The sequence below is a fragment of the Cervus canadensis genome, chromosome X (genome assembly GCF_019320065.1).
Source record: "Cervus canadensis isolate Bull #8, Minnesota chromosome X, ASM1932006v1, whole genome shotgun sequence".
Taxonomy (NCBI): domain Eukaryota; kingdom Metazoa; phylum Chordata; class Mammalia; order Artiodactyla; family Cervidae; genus Cervus; species Cervus canadensis.
The window spans coordinates 144,543,509-144,553,804 of record NC_057419.1 but is presented as its reverse complement, the minus strand read 5'-3'; the positions used below and the strand labels follow the sequence as shown (position 1 = coordinate 144,553,804).

Genomic DNA, 10,296 nt, shown 5'->3' with positions numbered 1-10,296 from the left:
TATGTTGGCAGGCAGATTCTTTACCAGTGTGCGACCTGGAAGTGACGCCGTGTTAAAATTGAAGGAAAGTGAATGTGCATCTTCACTGAATAAAGATTCAGTAAATCATAGTAAGCCCATCCCTAGGTGACTCAGTGAAAAGAATCCACCTGCCAATGCAGGAGACTTTGGTTTCATCCATGATTCAGGAAGATCCCCTGGAGTAGGAAAGGACAACCCATCCAGTATTCTTGCCTGGGAAATGCCATAGAGAGAGGATCCTGGTGGGCTACAATCCTTGGGGTTGCAGAATAGAGTGCAACCGAGCAACTAAACAAAGGGGAAAAAAAGAAAGAAATCAGAAGAAGTTGGGAATATTTAAGGATATAATATGTTCCTATTCTTAACAGTATGCTCCCACCATGTGACTGTGGGTATTACTTTTGAATTTTTAAAATTTGTGCAGGGCTCAGTTGGAGCATGCAGGATCTTCAGTGCAGCATGCGAGCTCTTATTTAATAGTTGTAGCATGTGGAATCTAGTTGACTCACCAGGAATTGAACCTGGGTGCCCTGCATTGGGAGTGTGGAGGCTTAGCCACTGAACCACCAGGGAAGTCCCTGACATAAGTATTTTCTTTATTTGGGAAACTAATTGTCTGCTCTATTAGATTAATGGGCTTCCCAGGTGTCACAGTGGTAAAGAATCCGTCTGCTAATGCAGGAGATGCAAGAGATGCAGCTTCAAAGCCTGGGTTGAGAAGATACCTTATAGAAGGAAATGGCAACCCACTCCAGTGTTCTTGCCTGGAAAATTCCAGGGACAGAGGAGCCTGGTGGTCTATAGTCTATGGGGTTGTAAAGAGTTGAACATGACTGAGTGACTGAGCATGCGTGCTCTTTTAGATTAAGAAATAATTGTTCCCAGTTTTGTTCCTTTAAAACATTGGATATTGATTTTGATTTTGATTAAAAGCCTATACCACTGTCAAGAACATGTATGGATTTTGTAACCCAGCATCCATTTTCCTACTCTTGGTACTGGTATGATGTCACTCTGGAAAATTGCACCTTTCCTTTTCTCTAGGCCATTGTGATTGTGATAGAGTTGACTTCACCTTTGATTCCAGGGGTGGGCATGTGGCTCAGGCCTGGCCATTGGAGGATCACTTTCTTCCTGCTGTGGTGATATCATCCAACCAGTGACACTTTGGGTCTCTAGGGGAAGCAGGTTGGCAAAGGACAGAGTGTGAACTGGAGCAAGAAGGTAAATCTCAGGGAACAAAATGCTGGATCCAGCCATGCCTGTAGACAGAAGCTACCTCTGTACCTTGTAGTTGCACAGACCAAGAAATTCTCCCTTTGGTTTAAAAACCAATGGGGTACTTTTGGTCATTTTTCTTTCACTTGTTTTTTACTTGCAATAGGAAAGTCTCGACTATTAGTGAATTGAATGTTCATAAATTTATTTCTTACTTAACTAATGTGGCCTGAAGACTTGGCCCTTCTTTATTACTTCAAGGTAGAAATAGGCCTATTTTGTTGCTAATGGATTAGCCCCTTGCTGATCAACTCATAACATGGTGGAAAAGGAGCCCAAAGAGTCAAAGGAGGGGAGGGACACTGCAAGGGGCAGCTAGAGAAAGGGGACAAGGAGGAGGACCATCCCTTTCCAGAAAGGGCACCCAGAATTGACCCAAAGGTGGGCTATAGAGTGAATACAGCTAAGACTGTGCCATCCACAGTACTTTTAAGAGCTATATACTATTCCTCAAAATGTGTAATCCATAGTTATTTGAACCAACTTCTTGTATATAGGCCTTTAGGCTGTTTGCAATTTTTCAGTATTATAAACAATGCTGAAATGGATATTCTGGTACATTTGTTTTTGTGTAACTCATTATGTGGAGAAGGAAATGGCTACCCACATCAGTATTCTGGCCTGGGAAATCCCATGGATAGAGGAGCCTGGTGGGCTACAGTCCATGCAGTCGCACAAGTCGGACATGACTGAGTGACTAAACCACTACCACCAACACGTTATGTATAATAGTTCTGATTTAAGAAGGAGGATTGTTGGGTCAAAAAGTAATTTCTTTTTAAAATGTTTTATACATGTTACCAAATTGCCCTCCAAAAAGGTTGCATTGATTTAACTCCAGGTATTTGGGTATGAAAGTATTCAGTTTCTTACTTCCTACCCTGAATTTGTCAGCTTGTTTTTTAGTTGCTAAGTTGTGCCCAACTCTTTTGCAACCCCATGAACTGTAGTCCACCAGGCTCCTCTCTGTATGTCCATGGGGTTTTCCAGGCAAGGATAATGGCGTGGGTTGCCATTTCCTTCTTTAGAGGCTCTTCACAACATAGGGATCAAACTCATGTCTCCTACTTGGCAGGCAGATTCTTTATTTTACCACTGAGCAACCTGGGAAGCCCATTTGTCAGGTTAGCCTGGCATGTAAAATAATAATAACATACCATAGACCAGCTGGTGTAAGGGCTTCCCTGGTAGCTCAGCTGGTAAAGAATCCTCTTGCAATGCAGGAGACTCCGGTTTGATTCCCTGCTTGGGAAGATCCCCTTAAGAAGGGATAGCCTACCCACACCAGTGTTCTTGGGCTTCCCTGGCAGCTAAGGCAGTAAAGAATCTGCCTGCAATGTGGGAAACCTCGGTTCAATACCTGGGTTGGGAAGATCCCCGGGAGGAGGGCATGGGAACTCACTCCAGTATTCTTGCCTGGAGAATCCCTGTGGACAGTGGAACCTGGTGGGCTATAGTCCATAGGGTAGCAAAGAGTTGGACATTATTGAGCGACTAAGCACAGCACATTAAGAACAATGTTTGTGAGTAAAATTGCCAATTTAGGGGCGCTCCTAAGATGGCAGAGGAATAGGACTGGGAGACCACTTTCTCCCTCACAAATTCATCAAAAGATCATTTGAATGCTAAATAACTAACACAAAAGAGCTTCTGAACACCAGCAGAGGACATCCGGCACCCAGAAAGGCAGCCCATTCTCTTCCAAAGGAGGTAGGACAAAGTATAAATGACAAAAAGAGAGACAAAAGAGTTAGGGATGGAGACCCGTCCTGGGGAGGGAGTCGTGAAGGAGGAGAAGTTTCCAAAAAGCAGGAAACCCTCTCACCAGCAGGTCTGTTGGGAGTTTTGGAATCTCAGAGGGCAACATAACTGAGAGGGAAAAAAAAAAGAAAAAGCAGATAATATGCACTTAACTGCAACTGCCAGAGGAGAAGTACCCCAGATACTTGCATCTGCCACCAGTGAGTAGGGGCTGGATAGGGAGGCACAGGCTGCATGCTTAGGGTAAGGATTTGGCCTGAATGCTCTGAGAAAAATCTGAGCCTGCTAACGTGAGATAAGAACCCAAACTGTGGAATAGACAGAGAGTAAAAAACAAAAACAAACAAAAAAAAAACCGGAGACAACTTTCCTGGGAAGAACTCTGACTTAATGAGCAGTCTGGCCCTCTCATAGAACAAAGGACTGAGTGAATACCAAACGAGAGCTAGCAGCTGTGGACCGGCCCCTCCCCTCCTGGAGGTGGCCAACAGCCAGAGCCAGAAGGTGAGGGGCAATCTCGGCCCCAGAGACAGCATCTTCCACCAAAGTGTGAGTAGGCTAGTAGGCTCCCTGTTGGTAACCACGTCTTCCTGGGATCCTGGATGTTTGACATCTGCCAGGAGGGTCACAGCCTGAGATGAGCTCCCCAGAGGAGACACATGGCACACCTGAGACGGCACTCTCAAAGCGCACCCAGGGAACTGAGTGGCCAGGACCAGGGAGGTGATTAAGATGCACAACCCACCTGGGACACTGCACTCGCCAAGCTCCTGGTCAACTGAGCTGTTCAGACCTGGGAAGGGCACAAAATGCATACACAAGTGAGTCTGTGCCCTTGCAGAGTACCCAAGAACCTGAACCTGAGAAGCTCACATCTGGGACATAAACAAAACACAGAGACTGCTTTGAAGAGGTCCCCTGCAGTGCAACTTGGAGCCTGAGCGCTGTAGACTGGGAAAGCACAGGCCATCATGATCCGGGGCAAAACCCGTGTGCTACATACACTGTGAGCACTCCAGACATGACAGCAATATTTGTTTGCAGTGTTCTTAAAGAGACAGGAATAACAGAATACCTGACCTGCATCTTGAGAAATCTGTATGCAGGTCAGGAGCAACAGTTAGAACTGGACATGGAACAACAGACTGGTTCCAACTAGGAAAAGGAGTATGTCAAGGCTTATACTATCACACCACTTTTTAAACTTATATGCAGAGTACATCATGAGAAACACTGGGCTGGATGAAGCACAAGTTGGAATCAAGATTGCCAGGGGAAATATCAATAACATCAGATATGTAGATGACACCACCCTTATGGCAGAAAGTGAAGAACTAAAGAGCCTCCTGATGAAAGTGAAAGAAGAGAGTGAAAAAGTTGGCTTAAAACTCAAAATTCAGAAAACTAAGATCATAGCCTTGGGCCCCATCACTTCATGGCAAACAGATGAGGAAACAGTGGAAAAAGTAACAGGTTTATTTTTGGAGGCTCCAGTTCAGTTCAGTTCAGTCGCTCAGCCGTGTCCGACTCTTTGTGACCTCCATGAACCACAGCACGCCAGGCCTCCCTGTCCATCACCAACTTCCGGAGTCCACCCAAACCCATGTCCATTGAGTTGGTGATGCCATCCAACCATCTCATCCTCAGTCGTCCCCTTCTCCGCCTGCCCTCAATCTTTTCCCAGCATCAGGGTTTTTTTTTCAAATGAGTTAGCACTTTGCATCAGGTGGCCAAAGTATTGGAGTTTCAGCTTCAATATAAGTCCTGCCAATGAACACCCAGGATGGATCTCCTTTAGGATGGACTGGTTGGATCTCCTTGCAGTCCCAGGGACTCTCAAGAGTCTTCTCCAACACCACACTTCAAAAACATCCAGTTTTCAGTGCTCAACTTTCTTAGTAGTCCAGGTCTCACATCCATCCTTGACTAATGGAGAAACCAAAGCCTTGACTAGATGGACCTTTGTTGGCAAAGTAATGTCTCTGTTTTTTAATATGCTGTCTAGGTTGGTCATGACTTCCCTTCCAAGGTGTAAGCGACATTTAATTTCATGGCTGCAATCACCATCTGCAGTGATTTTGGAGCCCCATAGAATAAAGTCAGCCACTGTTTCCACTGTTTCCCCATCTATTTTCCATGAAATGATGGGGCAAGATGCCACAATCTTAGTTTTCTGAATGTTACTCAGCTCTTAAATAGAGTTCAGTTACCTGGGTCAGGTACCTGCTGACCATTTCTGAATCCAGGTAGGACAGGGAGGACACCAAGAGAGTGCTGGCATATTTTATTAAGGGCCAGTTCATGCAGACAACCAGTTCTGGCCCCCAGGTCTGGCTGAGGCCCGCCTACTCCCAGATAACGTTGGGGAAACTGTGCACCACAGCCGATCAGGTCACCCCCATGTCCCACAGCCACCTGGCGGCAGATCATGGGCTGCTAGTTCTGGACACCTTTGGTCCCTGATTCTCCATCTGTGCCCCAGTGGCAGCCCCCACCCCACAGCTTCTGAACCGTCTAGTGCTCATCTTCCTGAGTTCCTCCCCCAACCTCTGCCCTACAACCCCCAGTGAACCTGCAGGCTCCTCAGAAAGGATACAACTCCAGCACTGGGCCTCGCAGGCTCCACCAAATGCCACAGCCTCCGCACCTTGCACTGGGACAGTTGATGCCCCCAGTGCCTGGGGGGCCGCCCCAGCCACAGCGCCCTGCCCAGCAAAACTCATGATGCTGTCAAAGGACTGCATGGCCACCACATGTCCCTCTTGAGGTCAACAGGAGCTGAAGAGAGACTGAGCCCCTCATGAGGTCCTCTCCTTCTGTGAAAGGATGCACAGTGTTTCTGCGCACTCTCCTCAGGGTGCTTCCTCACACCAGATTGGTTACTGCCCAGTCTCTCCGGCCACCCATGGGCCACTAGAGAGAACCCATGGTGCGAGAGGGACTCGGTTCCCTCATGAAGCCACACTCCCTTCAGGTATCTCTAATACGCCTGCGCACACAGGCCCCTCCTGTGCCGGCCCAGACGGTGTGGAGTGGACAACGGTGTACACAGAGACGCAGCTAAGACAAGGATCGTGGCTTTCTATGCCCAAGGCCTTGACCATGGCTCCTAAACATCTCCTCAAGGTGATAAGGGCTCCTCCCCCACACCCTCCAACACCTCCCCACAATAAAACTCAAAGTGAAACACACACAGCAGGGCAAGAGTAGGACCTCCAAGAAGAGGGGTCTTCCCCAAGTTGGGGGGTCAGGACTGATCAGTGTCCTAAGACCACCATGGAGGTACCACCCTCAGGACCTCATCTATACCTTAGTATATTCCAAAGGCCCATCTCCAAACTCCAGCCCCTGGGGCTTAGGGCTTCAATATGGGAACTGAGGGTGGAAGAAGGACCCAGACACTCAGTGTACAGGCCAGTGTTACTGGCTTCCCCATCTATGCTCACATGAGCCTTTTTGGTAGGGAGACAGTGACTGACCCAAACAAGCATAGAAACCAAGTCTCTTCTGCCTGATAATCCACCTTAGCTATACAGACAGGTGTGACACTCAAGGCCTCACAGACCTGAGCTGAGGGACAGATGGAAACAGGAAAGTAAGTCTTCCTGACATAACAGTGTTAAAGCAAGACAAAGCCACGCGCCCTAAGGAAGTTCCTGGAATCAGAGGAGCTGTGGAGGTGATACCAGCTGTGGTGACCTAGGGTCACTCTACTGTCTCCCCAATTCCACTCAGGGGTGCCCTTCCCTCCTTGTGCTCCCTGGTGGGTGGGCGGGCCCAGGCTTCCCCTGCTGTCCTGGCTAGTTATGCGGACCCTCCTTCTCCTGGACCAACACCGCCCCTCACATCTCAAGGCCAGGAGATGACAGAGGTGCTCCTCTCACCTATTTCCAGGCCACTCCTCCACCTGAGGGGCTGGTTCCCATGTGTCCCCAGCCCTGCCCTCCCACAGAGGCTGCACAGAGGTGCAGGTGTCACTCAAGAGGCTCCCACCCTCGGGCTTCCAGTGGGATCTCCACAGGCAGGAGGGGCCCTGCCTTTGCTGATCTGTGTGCTGCACACTCCCAGGACAGTCGACTATAGGCCCCGCCAACAAAAAGCCACCACCACCGAGTGCCTGGCTGCAAAAAAAAAGTGCTCCCAGTTGGCTGCCATAAGCAGCAACCCCCAGGGCTGCAACCTAACTCTCACCACACACAGACATTCTGCTCTGAGTCTCTGTGCCTCCCAGGAGGGGCAAACAGAATCCCAACTCATTTGCCTCCCAAACCACGCACAAGGGTAACTAGCTGGCCCAACCTGGACCCATCTAAAACGTGCATTCCACAATGCAGCTTTGACCTCTCCAACGTGTGCCACAGAAGGGTCACACTAGACAAAGGTAGCAGATGGTGAGGGGCCGAAGCAAACAACCCACCAGCATCTTCCCCATGCCTGTTGCTGTTCATTCAGTCATGTTGGACCCTTTACAAACCCAAGGACTGCAGCACTCCAGGCTTCCCTGTCCTTCACCATCTACTGGAATTGCTCAAATTCATGTCCATTGAGTCGGTGATGCCTTCCAACCATCTCATCCTCTGTCGTCCACTTCTCCTCATATCTTCAATCTTTCCCAGCATCAGGGTCTCTGCCAATGAATCAGCTCTTCACACCAGGTGGCCAAAGTGTTGGCACTTTCATTTTTACAGAAATCAGTTAAAATGCATCAATTGGAAAGAAAGAAATGTGCATTACAGGCAAAATGATTCTTTATGTACGAAGTCCAATGGGATGTATAAAAGAGCTATTACAATTAATTATTCAGTTTAGCAAGGTTTCAGGATACAAGGATACTCTTGAGAGGACTTGGACTACAAGGAGAACAGACCAGTCAATCCTAAAGGAAATCTACCCTGAAGATTCACTGGAAGGGCTGATGCTGAACCTGAAACTGCTATACTTTGGCTACCTGATGTGAAGGGCCAACTAACTGGAAGAGATCCTGATGCTGGGAAAGATTGAAGGCAACAGTAGAAGGGGGAGACAGAGGATGAGATGGTGAGATAGCATAACCCACTCAATGGACATGAATTTGAGCAAATTGCCGGAGACAGTGGAGGACAGATGAGTCTGGTATGCTACAATCCATGGGGGCACAAACAGTCAGACATGAATTACAGACTGAAAAGCAACATCATTCATGTGTCATGTGAAAAGTGAAAAGTGCACTTGCTGTGTGGAGTCTGACTCCTTGCAACCCCATGAATTGTAGCCTGCAAGCTCCACTGTTCAGGATTTCTCCAGGCAAAAATACTGGAGTGGATTGCCATTAACATTTCCAGAAGATATTCCCAACCCAGAGATTGAACCTGGGTCTACCACACTGCAGGCAGATTCTTTACCATCTGAGCCACCAGGGAAGGCCTCTGGTAATTTATCTTAATATTTAATATAACTATAAAATGAGAAAATATTCCAAAATTAATACTGAATGACAGTATACAACTTTCTTACTCTCCCACTTCTTACATTGTCTTCAATTATGTTGTATTCCTTGAATATCTGGATCTCAGAACCTCCCTTCCAACTGAAAGCCAAATGCAGAATGAGGAAGTGCAGAAGCTAAAAATAAAGTCAGAGACAGCACAGTAGCTCGGTTTTATTTTCTGCAGTTAACAATCACCAAACAAACAATTTTATGTAGTTAACAATCACCAAACTATGACGCCACTGAGCCCTCAAGCAGCAGCACAGACACAAGATGAAACCGGATCAAATTACTGCAGAAAGCAATGCCCTGGGGAAGGACACTTGAGGCTAGGGCACACAGGCTGGGTTTAACCCCCTCTTCCCTGCTGAGGCTTAGCAGAAACGGGGGGCACAAAGTGCTGCAAGGACCATATCACCAGGGAAAGCTGGTCCAGACAGAAGGCGATGGACCTCCGGAGAAGGGCATGGTCTTCAGCAGTCAATCGGCTAAAAGGGAGACAAAATGAAATTCAATTTCCCACCGAGAAGGAGGAAGAGGAGCATGTCTTCCCTCTGTTCCCGCACACCGACAAACCCAGGGCACCACACTCCTTTAGGCTTAACCCACCATTATGGCTCCTCATTGGCCGAGATTGGCCCTGGGCACCACCCACCACCCCCTCCCCGTCCCCGGCCCCCTTTAGAACTGACAGAACCAGCATGCGGCCATTAACACCAATCTCCTTCCGAATCGGCCCTTGCAGTTGAGTACGTCGAGTCAGGAAGTGACGGGCATTGTCTGCCTCCTCGTGTGATGAGAAAGGCACAGTGAGGCTGCTGGTGGAGATACGGTTAAGGCACCATCCATACTAGTCATTTTGCCTGTATGTTAGTCAGGCTCCCTGCTCACAGAGAACCTCTTTCTCCCACAAGGACGCCGCCGGACACCCTGGATATCACCACACAGCCCTCTGAATCCCTTCAGGTTGCTTTTCCTCACTACCTTCTCTTGGCAGCCAGACCACTCCTGACACATACCCTCCAGCCCTCCAGAGTACCCTCCTCCTACACTTTAGGCCCCACCACCTGCAACCCCCCAAACCACCCCTAGTCCACACCCGGAACACCGCAGCCGCCCGGCCCACCGAGGCTCCTGGAATAGGATACAACTGGAGGGGACGGTTACTCAGAATTCCGGCTCCAGGTGCAGCGTCTCCACCAGGCCCTGGAACTTGGGGTGCCCCCGGGAACTGTGGAATGACACCGACTGTGCCATCTGACTCTCCTGCAGCGCCGGGGCCTCTGGGATTATTCAGGTCAGCGACGCCACCAGGAATTTCATGAATGATGGCATCACCAGGGCCAGCTGGGTCGCCAGGGTCATCCTGGCCACCAGCACCACCCGGCACACTGTGGCTGCCACGTGCTGTGTCCGCTGCAAAGGCCACAGCACCTGCGTCTTCATTGGCCGCCCTCATGTTTCCTCCACCGTGTGCCTCAGGCTCCATCTTGAACTCCCTTCCCGCTCTCCACAGCGGGAAAGACCGATCTGTCCCTACAGACACCAGCCCTGTAGTGCCACCTGCAGCTCAGCATAGGAAGAGCACCTGTGCACACACACCCTGGTCCTGCCTCCTGATTGGTTCCCCCCGACCATTGGTTCCCGCGATGACTGCAGGCTCTCGGGCAATGGGCGCCCCCTGCTGAAGCTTCGTGCGTTAGTGTGCCATGTCACCCCCATGTGCCTGTGCAGATTCACACCTACGTGGTCTGGGCCCTCTGAGTCAG

The 10,296-nt window shown here is 49.2% G+C and overlaps 1 protein-coding gene across 1 annotated transcript; it reads right to left on the bottom strand.

Annotated features, from left to right (window-relative positions):
• Positions 1-8,680: 8,680 nt before the first annotated feature.
• LOC122434975 (cancer/testis antigen 1-like) lies at positions 8,681-10,083 on the bottom strand. Its single transcript, XM_043458794.1, has 3 exons — positions 9,676-10,083; positions 9,220-9,345; positions 8,681-9,015 (listed from the first exon to the last, which is right to left on the bottom strand). The coding sequence occupies exons 1-3, from the start codon at positions 10,014-10,016 to the stop codon at positions 8,877-8,879; spliced, it is 606 nt and encodes a 201-aa protein (XP_043314729.1). The 5' UTR covers positions 10,017-10,083; the 3' UTR covers positions 8,681-8,876.
• Between the last annotated feature and the right edge of the window lie 213 nt (positions 10,084-10,296).